At 38.0% G+C, this 20,770-nt stretch overlaps 2 protein-coding genes across 2 annotated transcripts in view; one reads left to right on the top strand and one right to left on the bottom strand.

Annotated features, from left to right (window-relative positions):
• LOC127424048 (angiopoietin-related protein 2-like) overlaps positions 1-9,054 on the bottom strand; it is a 16,494-nt gene extending 7,440 nt beyond the window's left edge. The window contains exons 1-3 of the mRNA XM_051668850.1: positions 9,034-9,054; positions 6,771-7,439; positions 6,498-6,738 (exon numbers count right to left, since the gene is read on the bottom strand). Of these exons, the coding sequence (XP_051524810.1) occupies positions 6,498-6,738; positions 6,771-7,439; positions 9,034-9,054 (931 nt within the window). The remainder of the gene's footprint in view (positions 1-6,497; positions 6,739-6,770; positions 7,440-9,033) is intronic.
• Positions 1-20,770, top strand: part of LOC127423400 (ras-specific guanine nucleotide-releasing factor RalGPS1-like) — a 210,470-nt gene that overhangs the window by 106,044 nt on the left and 83,656 nt on the right. The window lies entirely within an intron of this gene.

Here is a 20,770-nt window from a genome sequence, read left to right as displayed (position 1 = left end):
GAGATCAACCGATAGTGGATTTTGTCGATACCGATATAAGGTGGCGGAAAAGGCCGATAACCGATTAATTGGACGATATTTTTTAAAATCGATTAGATTTTAAGAATAATAGAGACTTGGCTCCATTACAATGCCCTATCTTTTTATATTTACCAAATTAAGCTTTTTATAGCTTATATTATTAGTATTCACAATATATGAAGTTGGAGACACAATGTATGTGCTGACGAGGGACATTTCCATATAGTCACATTTTTCTTTGCATGCCCTGTCTTCAATTTAAAAAACGTAATTATCAGAGGAACACGGAGGAATAATAATAGTAATAATAAGTACTAAGCTAGATGCTTTTTTTTTTTTTTTCAAAATCGTCACTATGGGGCAAAAAGAGCCGAACAGTCTGGGAAATCTGTTGTAATATCTAACAGTTCTGTTTATAATGTTTGCAATTAAAAGAGGACCTAAAGGAGTGATTTTTTTTTTTTTTTTTTTTTTTTTTAGTACAGCTCTAAGTTCCAAGGAGGAAGATCAATCGCAATTCAGTATAATCTTACATTTCTTGATGAGTATGCGAAAGTACTTTGTACGCCACAAAACACAGGATATGAGGACACGCTCAACGAGTTCTGGTTGTAATAAATAATAAATCACCAAAAATATTATATCTGTTTAAATGTTAAAATGTCTACTCAATTTAATGACACAAAAAAGCAAAACATGTTGCTTTGCATATGTATTCTTTGTATCAAGCCGAGAGGTCAGTGTGTGACGGAGCTTCTCTTGGTCACATGCCTTTTCGTCATGTGAATTCTCAGGTCATAGTTCACCAAAATTAAACTTTTGTGCGCAGTAGAATCGCTTGAGCTTGCTTTTCTGGTCTCCCATGTTTAAATGGAAGTGAAAGGAGTGCAGATTCTTCATCACCTTAAGGATAATATTATCCACAGAATATAGTTTAAATTCAGTCTATATGTTAAGCGGTTCGGACTGAATAAATTGCAAAAGTTTAATGCGTATGTTTACTGGTTTAGAGAGTGTGAGGAACCATTGTAATGATGCAGGTAATGCTATTATAAAGGTTTATGGAAGTTGTTATATTGTTCTACATTCATTAGCTTTTAAAATTGTTCAGTCCAGTTTTTACAGCTAGTTTAATTGTCTGTACTTCTGCAACCGATGCAGCTAAGAGATATCTGGATATCGCTGTGAGTTTTCAGCAGGTTTGAGTCAATGTTGTTTTCATTATAACTGCAGTTGTCTCCACATCTCGCTGGACAACATAAGAATTGCCCTAAGGATCTAGAAAATGTTCACACATCCTCCGTCGTGAAACCTGCTACTGCTTCTGTGTTTATGGAATCAAGCCTCAAGGTATCTTGTAAAGGTGTTTAATGAGAATGCTAATGAGCTTCAGTCCCAGAGCCAGATCACACTATTTCCAGTGTCTCCGTTCTCAGACAGGACAATTTAAGTTATTGTTTCCATACTGTTTTGCCTCTCGCCAGTTCCGTCTGCCAAAGGTCTGAATGTTAAAGACTGGTAGGTGTTTTTGTTTTTTTTCCATTTGGAAGACTATTGATTTGGGTGATAGATGCCTGGATGAGGTTTGCAGGTCAACCCAGTACCCCCAAACAAATAACAGACTACTACTAATGTCCTAATTGCAGAGGCCCTCAATGGCATCTTTTACACTGTAAAACTGCAAGACTTGTCCTTTACACCAAAATTGACCTTTGATCTTGTAGTTCAGATTGGGAGACAAACATCTCATTGCAAAAATAATCAAGCATAGTCCATCAAATAATCTGCTCATGGTCACATATCATTTCTCCAGACTTCTAATGAGCAAAAACTTTAATGCAAATTGACGTTTTTATGGAGCGACACATTGTCGTACAAAACTGCATTCAAATGTGAGCCCGATCTTCAAAAGAGTGAGATTTGCGTTACATAAACAGCATAGAAAATGCCTCTAATCTTGTCGTTCAAAGATATTGGGGCTCACAGACGTTTCACAAGGTAGAGCTACCTTTTTATATCACGCATCGGAGCTGAGTGTTATTAACTACGTTTTCATCCAAGGATTTTTTCCAAATGCATCAAAACGTTTACAGATATAGCTGATGGAAATGCAAATTATCAATAAAATTGTTGGCATAATTTTTTTTTGTTTAATTTTAGTGCATAAATTCTATGTCGATACTTCACATGTCACGAAAAACTAGTTCGGAAACTCTTTTTGTCAAGAAAAATGGCTTTAACGCAAAATTTAGTGTCACATGACAGAATTTACATCGTGGTGACTAGGTATACATCCATGAAAGGCAATTTATTGTGTGTGCAGCATTACTTGCACTGTTAAAGGATGTTTAATGGTCTTAACCATGTTAACCGGTACAGATCTGATGTTGCAAACACAATTGGATGGAAACGAGCAGGAGACTGCAAAAAAATGAACGCATACTCACTTTGTCGGTAACAGAACAGCGCAAAAAGTGGATGGAAACTTAGCTAAAGAGAAACACACTGTCAAACTGTGGATGCTTGTTTTGACGCACCTAAATGATTTTCATTGAATGTTTTGCCTTATTGCGACATCCTCAGACATGTTTTCACGTGCTATGTTTTGCATATCATTATGTGCAAAAAAAAAAAAACGCCATTTATGTGTGTGTTGCAGCTGACAGTTTCCAAAAGAATGTGTAGATCTGCAAGTTTAAACAACAGGCTGCATAAAGTATTGAATCATCTGTTGCGCATGGAAATCGAAAAGAATGTGATTTTAAATTAAATGCATAGTTCACCCCCCAAAAATAATTAAGTTATCACATTACTCTCGTGTTGTTTTGAACCTGTATGACTTTCTTTCCTCTGTGGAATACAAAGGGAAGTTTGGCAGAATGTTAGCCTCAGAAACCATTTACTTTTATTGCAACTTTTTTTTTCCATAATAAGAAAGTAAATTGTGTCTGAGGCTGTCATTCTGCCTACATCTCCTTTTGTGTTTCACGGAAGAAAGCAAGTCATACGAGTTTGAAACAACGTAAGGGTGAGTAAATGATGCCATCATTTTCATTTCATCTCTTTAAGTGTTCAGAACACTTTACAGTAAAAACGTATTTCCTTAATTGTAGTATATGTTGTGAAGTTATGCTACTGCGGCAGTGTCGGATATTTATTGGAATCGTGCGGTCAATTTATGTATTACGTTTTGTTCAGCTTTCTTGCATGTTTTACGAGAAAGCACATTAGCACTACGCAAGTGTTTGTTGTGGGCGAAAATCTGTGCTAGTAGCTACCAGAGGCGCCATTTAATGGCATGTTGTAAAGAAAACAAGCTGCACTTATTAATTTTTCTTTGTCTTTGAGTTTACAGAGGCAGTAGGTGCATCAAGTTGACGTAACTCATGCGTATGCTTTGGAGAACATTTCTAGAAAGTACGTTGTGTATGTGTATGCATGTGGGTCAATGACAAATAAGGTGCTCCAAGGTGAATGTTTTTTTTTGTTTTTTTTTCTTAAAGATCTAGTTTAAAACACGTGTTACGTTCATAGAAATGTAATATTTGTGTTCATGTTGGTTTCATACATTTTTGGAAAAACATTTACAGAATTTTATAAAAGCAAAATAAAATGATTTAATGACTTTAAAAATGTCAAGTGGTGTAACCATCAACTAAAAAATATTTTCCTAGCACCTTGAATGCACATGAGCTTAAAAATTAATTTCTAAAAAGTTTTCAAATATACATTTTGAAAACATGAAGGTAAAAAAAATATTTTAGCAAATATCATGAATTTTTTTAGTCACGAATATCATTAATTTTTTTAGGGTTACACCATTTGACATTTACCAAATATGCCTTGTCATGAAAATCTCTTTTTTTATTATTATTATTATTTTTTTTTCAAATGACAACAGAATGGCTACCTGCATGTTGGTTACACCACCTGACTTTGATTTAGTGGAGAAAAGGTTTTCAAATATTATTAAAATTATATATATATATATATATATATATATATATATATATATATATATATATATATTTTTTTTTTAAGAAATAATAATAAAAAGATTATTCCAAACTAATTAAGTCAATAGTTCTTTTTTTTTTTTAAGAATTTAATCTTTTAATGAGACGTTTACGTAATTTTTTACAGGATCAAGTCGGTTACACCATTCAGACATTTTTTATTTTAACCTCCAGAAAAATTACTTTGAACTCAGAAATGAAAGTTTTGTGTGAATTTAAATTTTGTATGTATTTTGAATACATTTCAAAATTGACCCATGCATGTACATTATAGGTTTCCTAATCACCACCTACCCTCACCAACCCATTCCCATGCCTTCACTGCATTCCAGGCAGACTTCACCCACAAATTCACCCCTCAAGGTTGAACACTCCTCAGTCACGACTCTTATGCTAGCCTGCATAAATACGCCCTGTGGCCCACACAACAAGTTGGAAAACAACACTTTAAAGACACATCACACCGCTAATTTCTCTTAAAAGTTCTTTATGCTCACTCGTATATTCCTCTTACATGGGCCAACATGGGTTTCTGGAATTCCCTAGTCCAGGACTTAATTATTCATGTCTCAGGGTTTTCCTTCAAAGATTAATGTGTGGTCATAGTTAAGAGGAAATGCTGCCAGATTATTGTGTTGTAATGGGACAGACGCCAGGCTTCCCTGGAGTGATTAGCTGGGAAGTCTGTGTCCTCATGTTGCTTGTGTCGGCAAACCTTTCAGCTGTTTTCTTTGGATCGGCTGCAAAGCCTGATCTAACCAAACCACTTAAGCATATCCATGCACTCGTTATTTATAATCAGTACGCAAAAGACAATTAAGCTTGTAAATCTGCTGAAAAGCTGCAGGAAAAGGAAGATTGCTGGCTATGTAATGTTCAGCAGTTCTTCATTAGTCATGGCTGCCAGTGCTGTTTCGAATGTATGATGTGTTGCTGGAGTTTTCATGGGAAGGCTTACAACTCAATTTACGTCATGCTTTTTGCAAGGAAATTCCCTTCTTTAACGTTTTTGGTACCTTGGACAGGGCTGTAAGTGGGACCAGATTCATGAAACAAGAAAAAACTTCTTCTTGGCTACTATTTTCTTCTTATATTCTAACTAAAAAAAAAATAAGAATACTGTGTATTCCCAAAAAGAGTTTTTTTTTTTTTTTTTTTTTTAAAGAATGTTCTTCATGAATTGCACTTTCAATTCTTACAACATTCTTTTTATCCTTAAAACTTTATTTTTTCTTTCTTTCTTTCTTTTTTAAGAAGATTTTCGTGAATCATGCCCAGGTACAATTCCATTTCCATTTAAAGGTTTAGTCAATTTCATCATCAGAACAGTACGCGTTGCGTGGACTGTACATGTGCAGCCTAGTTTTTCTAGACACACGATCACTCCGCATAGTTGCGTGTTGTCGGCACAAGTGCCTGGCGTTTTACTGTACTAAAAAAGCGTCACAAAGCAGCTGTAGTGCGCAAGCGCCGGAATCGTCTGTATGCGCTTGTGGTCATAAAAGCATACTTTGAAAGGCTGAGTGCTTGAACATTCGTGAGACAGAATGGTATGTAGAAAAAATAGGTATACACTCTCAGAAAAAAGTTACTGTTTAAGGTACCTCACCCTCACTGGGGTGGTACCCTTGTTTTGGGGACATATTAGCCGTGTTTCCACTGTCAACAGTGCCAGGGCCAGGGCCAGTTGCATTCCCATTGTCACTTCAAGGGTTTCATCTTGCCTCCTCGGGGCTTCCTCAGGGCCACCGGCTGAGCGCCTTTGGCCCTCCAGTTACCCTTTAGCCAAAGAAGGCCAACTAGGGATTGAGCCGGGGTCAATATCAAAGGCAGAGTTTCATTGTGTCAGGTCTTGCTTTCCACCAAGCAAAGACCGAAATAAGCAATCAAATGGCAGCTTTCGTCTTCACCATGTTTATTTTGAGTGCTAGCTAGTTTCCAGAGTCTGATATCTCTGATTGAGCTTCCCTCTTGCTTGTGAAATGGGCTGGGTGTGAGATGTTAGCACTAGGGCGGCATAATAAGAGTGGATTTTAGGGCAGCGCTGTGGGGCTATTGGCCTGATGGTGGGAATGCAGATCGATTTTGGTCTTGCGGCTCGAGGTCCGAGGCTAATAGCCCCAGCTGACCAGTTGACCACCCTGGCTCGCACTGGCAGAGTGAAAAAGTGGCTGTTTATACCCTTAAGGAGACAAATTATTTGTTTTTGTTTTTTTTGTTCCCAGAGGTCCTAAGAGCCCAAAACAAGTTGTAAATTGTTACTAGAGATACGAAAAAGGTCCGCTTGAGGTTACCACCCCAGTGACAGCCGTTGTACCTTAAATGGTACTTTTTTCCCCTGAGAGTGTACCCTACCAAGCCTTTACAGTAGATAAACATATCTTCATGATTGCAGTATATGTTGTAAAGTTCAAAGTTCAAAACTGTAACTATAAGTAGTGGCATTGAAAATAGACTCACCTGAGGGCTTATCTGTTGAGAAACTGTAGGGTCCAGAAGGCATGGTTGGTAAAGTCGGTGGGATCGCTTTGGCATTCTGGTCACTCTGGATTTCGTTGGTGATTTGGTTGTGGTGGCGGGTGTAGGTTGGGGGGTGGAAAGGTCTGGCTGGGGCATGAGGAACGGGGGGTAGAGGTGGCTGGCGATGTTGGGGGGGCTGGGGTGGTTGCGCTGGGATTGCAGGGGGCTGGTAGGGTCGTGCCTGTCGGACAACCCTCCACCTCCACCACCAACACCACCACCAAGAAAGCCACCTCTTCGACAGTGCTCCTCTAGCTGCACTATAAGGGCACTCTGGTTGCTCGCAAGAGATGCCAAGTGTTGGTACTTGTGCTCCAAGTCCCGATAGCGTGCAGTTAGCTGCTGCATCTCTGATGTGTGGTTTAGTACGCGGTTCTCCAACTGCGAGACCTCAAGAGCATTGTCCCTCTTGCGGATGATCTCATGTAACAGTTGCATGTAGAGTTGCGTCACTCGAGCGTTCATGTTGCGCGACTCCTTGCGAAGGAGCTTGACTTCGTTCACCATGCCACCATCCACCTCCACAAGCTGTTGGAGCGACTCGATCTGTTGCCGCTGTTTGTGAAGCTCTCCGTTCAAGAGTTCCAGTTCCTGTTTGTTCACACGGTTCTCCAGCAGGGCTTCTGGCTCTTTAGAGTTCACGCAAATGGCCCCGGTGGTCTTCTGCTGAGGAACAATGAAGGTGTAGGAACATTTGTCCACTTGGGCCGTGCTGGCAGGGTCAACAGAGCGTTTGGGTCGACCGGCATACAGGAACTCTTTTTCAAGTATGTCATCTCGGCTTTCAAACTCCTGAGCGAACCCAAGCAAGGTCGAGTCAGGTCCGGATAGGGTGAAAGTAAGCAGCACCAGCAATAAGTATTTCATGGTGAGGATAGCAATCTGCAAGGAGGTAGAACAGAGGTTATTGTTAATAGTTAATGTGTAGAGTTTATTTTTACTGTAATGCCTTCAGTTCGTACTGTAATGCAATGGAACAGAACACATAGACCAAATTTATTGATTTTTTTTTTATCCCCTTTTCTCCCTATTTGGAATGGCCAATTCCCACTACTTAGTAGGTCCTCATGGTTACTCACCTCAATCCGGGTGGCGGAGGACAAGTCTCAGTTGCCTCCGCTTCTGAGACAGTCAATCCGCGCATGTCAATCACGTGGCTCGTCGTGCATGACACCGCGGAGACTCCGCATGTGGAGGCTCATGCTACTCTCTGCGATCCACGCGCAACTTACCACGCACACCATTGAGAGCGAGAACCTCTAATCGTGACCACAAGGAGGTTACCCCATGTGACTCTACCCTCCCTAGCAACCGGGCAAATTTGGTTGCTTAGGAGTCCTGGCTGGAGTCACTCAGCACACCCTGGATTCAAACTCTTGACAACAAGAAAAAAAAACTGCTCTTGGCTGGATAACTTTAGTAGCTTTAAAAAGCATTAATGTATTATAATCATACAGTGAAGACTAGTAATTTAAGTATTTTTATGATACATTTCTTTTTCTCAATTTCTCAGTGTTTACATGAATACTTGATACTGCTGTTTTCTTAATTTTGTGTCTTTGTTCTATTGATTTTATTGGTTATATTGCTTGTAATTTGTTACTTTGCTCTTATTTTATCACTGACTATTTGTCTGGAATAATTAATTGGAAACTTGAAATAATGTTTACTCAAATTAGTACTTTGTCGTGGTTTCAAAATTTGTATTGTGAATCATCAAATTTCTTTCGTACATAAGCCAAATTGGCATTATAATTGAAATATACACAAATTAATCTGAATTTAGAATTGAGGATCTAATTGTCCGCTTGTGAACTGGAAATCTATATCGATACCTAGCCCTAAAAAAACAAGAATATGTCATGTGTGAACGCCCATTGGAGTTCCCCTCGATCTGTATCAAAATTAAATTGTTGAATTGAATGACATCAGGCCTCTAAATTGAACAAAAAGCCATTAGCTAATGAAGCATGTTTTGTGTTATTTGTTTTAGAGCACAATAAAACCAGGTCTTTGGTGATTTTCCAAAGTACTCTAATCCAAAGTAAATCCAAAGAACAGGTACTGCCCATTTTTATACGGCAAAACAAAACATATAACAGACTGTTGGGCTAAAATCCTTATGTCCTGAAATTGCACCACTTGAAATCAAGCGCTTTCTTTTGATACAGTGACTACAAGGCTTTAGCAAATACAGCCTGAATTTCTAAGAATCCACTATGAACACAAGCACAAATCCTTTAGTGATCTCAACCCTGTTCTTAGCTTCTAAGATTACAGAAGCTTTATTAACCTAAGAAGGGTTTACTCTGCCACAGTGCCCCAAAAAGTATTTGGACACTTAAGTCACACTTAAAAATGCCGTAGAACAGCACGAGGATGAGTAAATGATGACAGAAGTTTTGTTTTTTTTGGTGTACTATCCCTTTAAGTTATGCTCTGTTGACATATAAATGTTTAGTCGTTTATGTCTGACTGTCTCTCCAATAACCGTCATTGCACCACAACTGGAGCTAGTCAAGTGGTGTTTGAATGACTGACTCATACATTTACACGGCAGGACAGGAATGCACTAATTCACGGATGGGAAATATCTGTCACACTAAGTGCCTTGTGTAATCTGTTATGTGTACAGGGTGTCTGCCATAGCAACAAACAAGACATGTTTTTCATTGTGCTCATTAGTCTGTAAAGGGCTTGTTGCAAACACAAATATTGCACTATAGTGCTGCTGTTAATAATACTTTTTGGACACTACCGTGATGGTAATGCCATGCCATGTACTCTACAGAAATATTTAAGTACCATGGCATGTGAATAAGGTAATCAAACAGTAGAGGGCAACAGTCAGGTTTCTTTTTCTTTTTTTTTTTTCCCATAGGGGAAGTGATTTATAACGATAACGTATGAACCTTTAAAGACTGACCTACCTTGAGCTCTGTAGTTGTTAATCGATGGTATATGTTTCTGTTAAAGGTATCAGTCTGTTTTTGTTTTTTTACTTTATTTCAAAATGGTCTCTCTACCCACTCAAAATGAATATTTTGCAATAAAATTCAAATATATTGTTTTCATACCTATAATCAACTAATTTAAATCAATTGCTTTCTATTTTTCCATCCTATTTAATTCAGTTACATCATTCACAGTGTTTCATGGGATTGTAGTTCATTCCCTCATTAAAGATGTTAAGTACACAGTCTTGTACCTTTGTCTTTTTGTCTGAGTTCAAATACTGTTGGTTGAAAACCAGCTGGTTGGTTTGGTTTGTGGCTTAGAACCCTTTTATTAAGGATTTTCTGAAATCAATATGGAAAAAACATACTTCTGGAACAAAAATGGCTGAAAATGTGGGTGGGCATTGTTGTGCAATATACCAAGGCACAGTGGCAAGAAAAAGTATGTGAACCCTTTGGAATTACCTGCATTTATGTATGAATATGTCTTAAAATCTGGGTTGATCTTCATCTAAGTTACAGTAATGTACAAACACAATCTGTTTTAACTAATAACACACGAATTACTGTATTGTTCTTGTACACATTGAATACATCATTCAAACATTCACAGTGTAGGTTGGAAAAAGTATGTGAATCCTTAGGCTAATGGCATCAACAAAAGCTAATTAAGAGTCAGGAGTTGGTAAACCTGGCATCCAATTAATGAAATGAGATTGGAGGTGTGGGTTAGAGCTACTTTGACTTATAAAAAGTGCTTAAACGTTGTCAGTTTGCTATTCACAAGAAGCATCTACTGCTTTACATAAAGCTGGAAAGGGATACAAAGTTATCTCGGAGAGCTTAGATAGTCATCTGTCCACAGATAGACAAACGGTGTATAAATGGAGACGATTTAGTACTGTAGCTACTCTCCCTAGAAGTGGCCGTCCAGCCAAGGTGACTCAATGGGCACACCGCAGAATGCTCAATGAGGTAAAAGAGAACCCTTGAGTGACAGATAAAGACCCGAAGGAATCATTGGAACTGTTTAACATCTCTGTTCATGAGTGTACTATATGTAAAACATTAAACAGGTATGGTGTCCATGGCAGGACACCACGAAGGAAGCTGCTGTTTTCCAACAAAAACATTGCTGCACGCTTGAAGTTTGCCAAAGACCACCTTGACACTCCACAACACTACTGGGAAAATGTTTTGTGGACTGATGAAACCTAAGGTTGAATTGTTTGGGGTGAACATGCAGCACTACGTATGGCATAAAAAGGGCACTGCATACCAACACGGAAACATCATCCCAACAGAGAAGTACGGTGGAGGGAGCATCATGATTTGGGGCTGCTTTGTTGCTTCGGGGCCTGGACCACTTGCCATCATCAAGGGAAAAATGAGTTCCCAAGTTTATCAAGATATCCTACAGGATAATATCAGGGTGGCTGTGTGCCAGCTGAAGCTCGATAGAAGTGATGCAGCAGGACAATGACCCGAAACATCGAAGTAAATCCACTACAGAATGGCTTCAAAAAAAAGAAAATCAACCTTTTGGAGTGAACCAGTCAGAGCCCAGACCTTAACCCAATTGATACTGTGGAATGACCTCTAAAGAAAGCCGTTCACACCAGACATCATAAGAATATTGATGAGCTGAAGCAGTTCTGTAAGGAAGAATGGTCCAGAATTCCTTCTGAACGTTGTGCAGGTCTAATCCGGTGCTTGGTTGAGATTATTGCTGCCAAAGGAGGATCAACCAGTAATTAAATCCAAGGGTTCACATACTTTTTCCACAGCACTGTGAATGTTTAATGGGATGTGTTCAATAAAGACATGAAAGATTATAATTGTTTGTGTGTTGTTAGCTTAAGCACATTGTGTTTGTCTATACTTGTGACTTTGATGAAGATGAGATCACATTTTATGACCAATTAATGCCAAAAAAACAGCTAATTCCACTTTCTTGCCACTGTATATATCAAAATACCATGTTATTAACTTTCCATCAGATTTTATCACCATGGTGCTGCCACAGTACCTTTTTGGATGTAGCCGAGATGGTCTGAAATAGATTACAATTGTTTACAGTGGACATCGTTGTTTTGGTCATCAGGAATCATGTGGTGTCAGAAATTATTTAATGTGTAATGTTTTCCCGTCCTATTTAATTTAATTTCTGGAACACTTAAGAAATGTATAGTGTAGTTAATACATAAAAAGTGCATAATGATTATTAACACAATCATCAGTCAGACATTATGTAGGAAACAAGTGAGATTTTTAATATCGGATTCATTGTTTCTGGATTGTGGTTTGTTCCGAATGCACAAACAAACATCCTTAGCCTTGATTCTTCAATGGAACAATCAACTGGAATATAAATGAAATTGCTCTAGCGAGGATCCCTAGCGACGACTCATTTTAAAAACATGCCCAATAAATCATTTTTTGAAATTACATAACTGAATTGGAAATTTATGAGAGTTTCTCCAGGACAAATTACTGAGAACTAAACTCGATTATTATCAGAACATTTTGTACTTTTAAGTGTGTGTTTTTTTTGTTCTGGCATCTGTAAAAAAAAAAAAAAAAAAATTACCATATCCACTGTCTGCAACATATTGTTTGTGTGTGTGATTACACTGCATGAAATTTTTATTATGATCTTCTACAATGCTCTACAATTAGTTGCAGAGTCAGAGTTTATTTTGTTGATAATTTCAGCCTTATGTGCTATCAATATTTGTTTTTCGTAAACTGTATACTTTTTTTTTTTTTTTTAAGAAAATTTACATTTAAGTTTTCAAATCTGCCATTAACTTAACTTGCATGCGATTAGCGCTGCACAATTAAATCGATAATGCATAATCAAGATAGCTACTATAGCTGCTACAATAAACTAATCGTGAAAAGTGTAAATTAAGGCATTCCATTTCGGGCCTATTCTCGTTGTATAAAAATGTTCTATTTACACTTTGTGTTTTTTCTTAAGCCGTGGAGTATTAACCAGTGGACAAAATAGGTATTTTAATGTCAATTTTATTGATTGAAATGAATCGCAATTACAATATCAAAGGAAATAATCAACAATTACAGTCGTGCATCCCTGCATGCAATGATGTCATAATGGGCTGCCTGTGTCAGCTGGGTCTCCTTTGTCTCCCTCTGGCCTTTTTATTTTCTTCTCCTTTTTTTAACGCTTTCATTGACTTGCAAGTGTTGGTATTTTGTTCAGGAGACTCAAATCGTGTTTACTTTGAGCCCACTCCAAAATAATAACAGACAAGATCTGGATTATTTTTAATAATGATACACTTCATTACATATTATTTTCAACTAGTGCTTTATTCAATAATAAATAATATTACAGAATTCCTTATCCTCATGTACATATAGCACTCCATCCTTTGAGAAAGTTTTCCCCAATAGATGCCGTAAATGCTAAAAATATTTTTCATGTTTGTAATTCAGACTTAATCTGATCAGTTGTACGGTTTTCATAGGTTAAAGGAATAGTTCACCCAAAAATAAAAATTCTCTCATCATTTATTCACCCTCATGCCATCCCAGATGTGTTTGACTTTGTTTCTTCTGTAGAACACAAACGAAGATTTTTAGGAGACTCTTTCAGCTCTGTAGGTCCTCACAATGCAAGACAACAGGGTCCAAAACTTTGAAGCTCCAAAAAGCACATAAAGCTAGCATAAAAGTAATCCATAAGACTCTAGTGGTTTAATTCGTGTCTTCAGAATTGATATGATAAGTGTGGGTGAGAAACAGGTCAATATTTAAGTCCTTTATTACTATAAATCTCCACTTTTACTTTCACTTTCCCATTCTTCTTCTTTTGTTTTTGGCGATTCATTATCTTTTTGCATATCACCACATACTGGGTAGGGAGAAGAATTTATAGTAAAAATCTGTTTCTCACCACAGCTATTATATCGCCTCTGAAGACATAGATTAAACCACTGGAGTCGTATGGATTACTTTTATGATGCCTTTATGTGCTTTTTGGCACTTCAAATTTTTGGACCCCATTTACATTGTATGGACCTACAGAGCTGAAATATTCTTCATTTGTGTTCTGCAGATGTAAGAAAGTCAAACACATCTAGGATGGCATGAGGGTGAGTAAATGATGAGAGAATTTTCATTTATGGGTGAACTATCCCTTTAACAACATCGTGTTTTTCCAAATTGAACTTGTCTTACTTTGTAGGTAATTATATGGCTTAAAACTATCACTATGTAAATGTTAGAATTGCATGTTTAAACCTATTGTACTAATCACATCTTCCCTACTCAATTGCATACTGTAATAATCAGTTCCATCAGTGATTGTAGCTGTAAGCACTCTTCAAAGTGTCTGCACACTATAGTATTGTCTACTGTCAGTCTTAATATGAACATGAGGCATTGCATCACCAATGAGGAACATTTCTGTTTACCTGTTATTTTTACCTACGTTTATTGTGGATCTTTCTGGTGTTATATCGATATACTGTACCACTCAGGATAGTTGACAGACAACATGTCCATGAACTTGTGTTTATTTAATCAACATCAAGATTTTAGGTTCAAATTTATATTAATTTGTAAGTGTTTTTTTTTTTTTTTAAATATATATAGTATATACATTTTATGGTCATTAAAGCTGCATGCATAATAGTTATAAACTGTTATTGCATTACATTGCATAATATGTGTACTCAGTTTTAAATGTTCTGTGTTACAGGTCAGTTTATAAAGATGAGTTTTAAGATAAAAGCTAAACTGCCCAAAGAACATGTGTCATGAGGACTTCAGTTAAAAGCGGTATTAACAAAAGCAAACAAACATCTCTTACCAGGACACTGTGTTAACGTTCCTGACGTTCCTTGTCTCTTTCACTCCTCTCTGGTTTATCCTTTAAATTCCACGCCAGACAGGTTGAATGTAGTCGTCCCTGGAGAAGAAGTCATCACCAATCCACTAATGTCCTTTCTGTCCAATTTTGTCCCTCTTCTCTTGTTAGCTGTCTCCGTTTGCTGTCATATTACGTCCTTAGTTGGGTGACAGTTGCATTTTCTGTCCTAAATTCTAGTTGAAGTGCTATTTGGTTTGTCTGTCTCAGCATGTATTGACATGGACATCTGCAAGTGCCTTAACTGTTCAATTAAAGTGACAGTGATTTAGAGAGAGACATCCTTAACTTCCTAGTCATACTGCAGACAAGAGATGTTCTGCTCTCTGTCTTACTCTTTCCCTCTCTGTTTCTCTCAGCATTAGTTTGTTGTAGTAGGGTTGTTATGTGGCTCCTCCCCTTTCCCCTCCTCTTGGCACAGCTGGAATGGTCATCACTGAAGTGAATCATCATATGGTGCTCAACAGTAAAAGTGTAACCTCTCTTAACCTCTCTCTGTCTGTTCACACTTCATTCTGCTTGTTTGAGTCTGGAAAGTCGCCACTTTAAAACAATCACATTATCAGGGGTGTTTTCTAAGACAATCATCACTACTACTATTGCTCTTATTTTAGAGTTAGTGATTTAAAAAAGCAAAGCTCAAGCCAAATTGGAAGAGATGTAAGATCAATGAAGGAAAAAGTTGTAAATATATATATTATATCATTAGCGCATTTCTGTGCTATGGCATTTGTGGTAGATTGCTGAAATTTTTAATGGATCACCATTAGATGTTCTTTCTCTTGAACATGAGTACAGAATTATCACTTTTTGGCTGCATGTTTAAAGTTGTATTTTCGTACTTTTTGCTGATCGGCAAAAAACAAAACAAATGTTTTACGATGCAGACATGATTTCATGTCCTTTGTCTCTTTATCCAATTTCTCCTTTTCCCTCTCATGGCTACAGTGGCAAGAAAATGTATGTGAACCCTTTGGAATTACCTGCATTTATGTATACATTTGTCTTAAAATCTGGTTTGATCTTTGCCTAAGTTACAATAATGAACAAACACAATCTGTTTTAACTAATAACACACAAGTTACTGTATTGTTCTTGTACATATTGAATACATCATTCAAACGTTCACTGTGTAGGTTGGAAAAAGTATGTGAACTCCTAGGCCAATTATGTCAACAAAAGCTAATTTAGAGTAAGGAGTTGGAAAACCTGGCATCCAATTAATTAAATTAAATCGGAGGTGTGGGTTAGAGCTACTTTGACTTAAAAGCACTCAAACATTTTGAGTTTGTTATTCACAAGAAGCATCTGCTGACGTGGACCATGACTCGCAAAAAAGATATCTCAGAAGATCTACGATCAAGAATTGTTGCTTTGCATAAAGCTGGAAAGAGTTACAAAGATATCTCAAAGAGATGGAGATGATTTAATACTGTGGCTACTCTCCCTAGAAGTGGCCGTTCAGCCAAGATGACTCAAAGAGCACACCGCAGAATGATCAATGAGGTATAAAAGAACCCTAGAGTGACAGCTAAAGACTTGAAGGAATCATTGGAACTGGTTAACATCTCTGTTCATGAGTCTACTATACGGAAAACATTAAACAGGCATGGTGTCCATGGCAGGACACCATGAAGGAAGCCGCTGCTTTCCAACAAATACGTTGCTGCATGCCTGAAGTTTGCCAGAGACCACCATGACACTCCACAACGCAACTAGGAAAATGTTTTGTGGACTGATGAAATTAAGGTTGAATTGTTTGGGTAGAACACACAGCACTATGTATGGCGTAAAAGGGCACCGCATACCAACATGAAAACATCATCCCAACAGTGAAGTACAGTGGAGGGAGCATCATGATTTGGGGCTGCTTTCTTGCTTCAGGGCCTGGACCGCTTTTAATCATCAAGGAAATGATGATTTCCTCCTAAATGTCGAAGTAAATCCACTACTTCAGAATGGCCTTAAAAAAAAGAAAATCCACCTTTTGGAGTGGCCCAGTCAGAGCCCAGACCTTAACCCAATAGAGATGCGATGGCATGACCTCCATGACCTCAGCTATGGCTGAGCTGAAACAGTTCTGTAAGGAAGAATGGTTCCAAAATTCCTTCTGAACATTGTGCAGGTCTAATCCGCAGCTACCGGAAACGTGTGGTTGAGGTTATTGCTACCAAAAGAGGAAAACCCATTATTATATCAAAGGGTTCAATTACTTTTTCCACAGCACTGTGAATGTTTAATGGGATGTGTTCAATAAAGACATGAAAGATTATAATTGTTTGTGTGTTGTTAGCTTAAGCAGACTGTGATTGTCTATATTGTGACTTTGATGGAGATCACATTTTCTGACCAATCAATGCAGAAAACCAGCTAATTCCAAAGGGTTCACATACTTCTTCTTGCCACTGCATATCATTGCCAGCTAGCCTGGTTGATTTAGCACACAGGTGAGATGCATACACCTGCACTGAAAAGAAGTGCAAAAGGAAGGAAATAGAGATGGATGCACTTGTTTAAATTTGAAAAGCACTTCAGAGGGGAACTAGTTTCTGTGTTTCAAAGTGATTGTGCTTGTGATGTTGTCTCCATTATGCCTGTCTTAATGCCAAACCTTGTGACCGGCAGAATTTTTTTTGTGTCTGCAGCAAGCAACACATTGTTCCTCAATGCTCAGGATTTCTTGGAAGTGAACAGCAGGAATGCTTGCTTGACTCCAAAATATTCACATGGTTATGGTTGCATTTTAGCTCTTTGGAAGTGATGCTGCTAGATAGATGTATAGTAGACAGATGAATTCTCAGAGCTTGATGAATGTGAATCAGTTTAGACCTTAAATATGCAGGTGGATAGTCCTGGTGGTCTATGCGATTTTGGGTGAAGTGTCAGTATCAGGGGCAACTGCAAGCTACAAGTGTGGCCAACTGTTTGAACGACCCCTGCATAAACCCTGAATAGGCCCCTGAAATAAAGAAGAGCACTCAATCAGCTACATGCCCACACACATTCACACAGACTTTCTCTTCACCTGTCAGGACAAGGTTTTGCCTCACTTTTTTTTTAAAGGCATAGTTCACCCAAACATGAAACTGTCATCATTTACTCACCCTCATGTCATTCCAAACCAGAATTACATTCTTATTAGGGACACAAAAGGAATTGTCTTCTCAATACAGTGGTGAGTTTTGTGGGTGAGTAAATGACCCTAACAACCACTCCAAACACCTTAGCAATTGCATAGCAATGTGTTAAAAACAAACTCAGAACGGCTTAGTAACCATATAGCAACGCACTGGCAACCACCCATAACATCACAGAATCACTGTGGCTAGTTTTGAGGCTGAGTAAATGACCCTCACAACCTTTCAGAACACCTTAGCACTCATTTGCCCTGCCGTGTACCTCGCACACTTTCATGTGTCAATCACTCTTAAAAATAGCCTCTTGTGCCTTAATAGAGAGGTCGCACTTCACTCAATGCTCAGAGGAAAGATCATTGAGACACTTTGCTGCAAAAGAGATGGTAGAAGTAGAATTTTTTTCAACATGAAAAGATTTATGAACTTGAATAGCTCAAATGATCTCCTGGGAGTCACTTGCCAATTGAAGCGGCTTTGCAGCATGTCCTCGCTTTGTTCAGTAAAAATCTGTTGCTGAAAGCAGTGTCGCAATGCATGCATACAGTAAACCTGCCTTGTGCTCTGTTGGGCCACACTGAAGGACTGAATGGTAATTAATCTCAGGAATCCTGTGAAAATGTATTTGGCAAAACCTGTGGGAACGCTACTGCATTTCAGCAACCAGTTTTGCCTATGAAGAGCAAACAGAATTTCTTGTCCAAGAATTGTTCAATTATATACAGTGGCAAGAAAAAATATGTGTACCCTTTGGAATTAGCTGATTTTCTGCATTAATTGGTCATAAAATGTGATCTCATCTTCATCAAAGTCACAAGTATAGACAAACACAATGTGCTTAAGCTAACAACACACAAACAATTATAATCTTTCATGTCTTAATTGAACACATCCCATTAAACATTCACAGTGCTGTGGAAAAAGTAAATAACCCTTGTATTTTATAACAGGTTGATCCTTCTTTGGCAGCAATAATCTCAACCAAGTGTTTCCTGTAGCTGCGGATTAGACCTGCACAACGTTCAGAAGAAATTTTGCGCCATTCTTTCTTACAGATGTGCTTCAGTTCAGCCATATTCTTAGGATGTCTGGTGTGAATGGCTCTCTTGAGGTCATTCCACAGCATCTCTATTGGGTTAAGGTCTGGGCTCTGACTAGGTCACTCCAAAAGGTGGATTTTCTTTTTTTGAAGCCATTCTGTAGTAGATTTACTTTGATGTTTAGGGTCATTGTTCTGCTGCATCACCCAACATCTTCTGAGCTTCAGCTGGCACACTGCCACCCTGACATTATCCTGTAGGATATCTTGATAAACTCAATTCATTTTTCCCTTGATGATGGCAAGTGGTCCAGGCCCCGAAGCAGCAAAGCAGCCATAAATCATGATGCTCTTGATAGTACCACTGGAATGATGTTTTCATGTTGGTATGCAGTGTCCTTTTTTGCCATATGTAGTGCTACGTGTTCTTCCCAAAAAATTCAACCTTAGTTTCATCAGTCCAAAAAACATTTTCCCAGTAGCGTTGTGAAGCGTCAAGGTGGTCTTTGGCAAACTTCAGGCGTGTTTTTGTTGAAAAGCAGCAGCTTCCTTCGTGGTGTCCTGCCATGGACACAACACCTGTTTCATGTTTTCTGTATAATAGATTCATGAACAGAGATGTTAATCAGTTCATCTTGGCTGGATGGCCACTTCTAGGGAGAGTAGCCACAGTACTAAATCTTCTCCATTTATAGACAGTTTGTCTAACTGTTGATAGATGAATATCTAAGCTCTTCGAGGTAACTGTGTAACCCTTTCCAGCTTTATGCAAAGCAACAATTCTTGATCGTAGGTCTTCTGAGACTTCTCAACATGTTTGAGTGCATTTTATAAGTCACAGTAGGTCTACCCCAAACCTCCAATCTCATTTCATTAATTTGATGTCAGGTTTGCCAACTCCTGACTCTTAATTAGCTTTTGTTGACATCTTTAACGTAGGGGGTTCACTTATTTTTTTCCACAGCAGTGTGAATGTTTAATGGGGTGTGTTCAATAAAGACATGGAAGATTATAATTGTTTGTGTGTTGTTAGCTTAAGCACATTATGTTTGTTTATGCCTTGCCCCTTTCTTTGAATTCATCCTGTAGAATTGGCATGTGCACAACCGTGCGAAATGGAGCCTTATAAGGCTAGACAACAGTTGCAATGGCGTCACTTACTTGTTGTTACTTGTAATATAGCAAACAAGTCATACAGCCCCCAGTTCCCATATGGCAGCTCTGCAAAACATATATTTTTGTGCTATTTTCCATTTAAAAAAGAAAATGGTACACATTTTTAACAATGTGGTAAAAGATGACAGAATTTTCATTTTGTGTAATCTATTCCTTTAAGAGTTGCTTTAATGTTTCTTAAAGTCAATATGAAATGATGAAATATTTCTTCATTTAAACAGGAGAAAAAAAAAATATTTCAGTATCTTATGTATTACGTGCTCCACAGAATCATTCGCATTAAGATCAGGAACATGAATTAAGAAAGTAAACAAGGTCGCATGCCTTTGCCAAAGCACTATGACAATCCAGATGTTTTTCTCTGAGTAATAAATTAGGTTGAAACAGGACAACAACAGATACTTAGAATGCCATGTTTTTTTACTTTAAATTAAAGCATAGACACTTTCAACTGGAAATGTTGGATTGCCAGCCGAGCTTTTCCTTCAATGTTCTGCGGATGGGATCATAATTTGGCAGCAGAGGCTGTTTTTATCCTCAGCTTAAAATGTGATGAGGTAAGAGCAGACTTACAGTAAATCAAAAGACATTTAGGAAATAACACAGAGAAACTGGCATTGTCATAAAGAAGCCTTATTCTCTTTTTCCTCTTAGTTTTCTGGACCATATAGGGGGTCTGTTTAAATGTTAGTGCTGTGTCAAAGATGTGTACTGTAACTTCTCACCTAACTGGAGTTTGTTCATGGTGGACCACACGGGACTGATGGGGTAAATGGTGTGCAAAAATATTAATTATGTCATCCTTTATTCACCCTCATGTTGTTCCAAACCCATATGACTTTTTTCTGTGGAACACTAAAGGAGATGTAAGGGAGAATGTATCTTTTTTCGATGTAAGTGAAGCTTTTTGTTGAAGACGTTTATCAACAGTAAACTTTAGAGAAATGTGGGACCTGAAAGGAGATTCTCCATGACCTTTATTTTCACCGTGAGCTCTGATTACTGTTAAC

This window comes from Myxocyprinus asiaticus, chromosome 3 (genome assembly GCF_019703515.2).
Source record: "Myxocyprinus asiaticus isolate MX2 ecotype Aquarium Trade chromosome 3, UBuf_Myxa_2, whole genome shotgun sequence".
NCBI classification, from domain to species: Eukaryota; Metazoa; Chordata; class Actinopteri; order Cypriniformes; family Catostomidae; genus Myxocyprinus; species Myxocyprinus asiaticus.
This window is presented reverse-complemented; position numbering and strand designations above follow the sequence as displayed.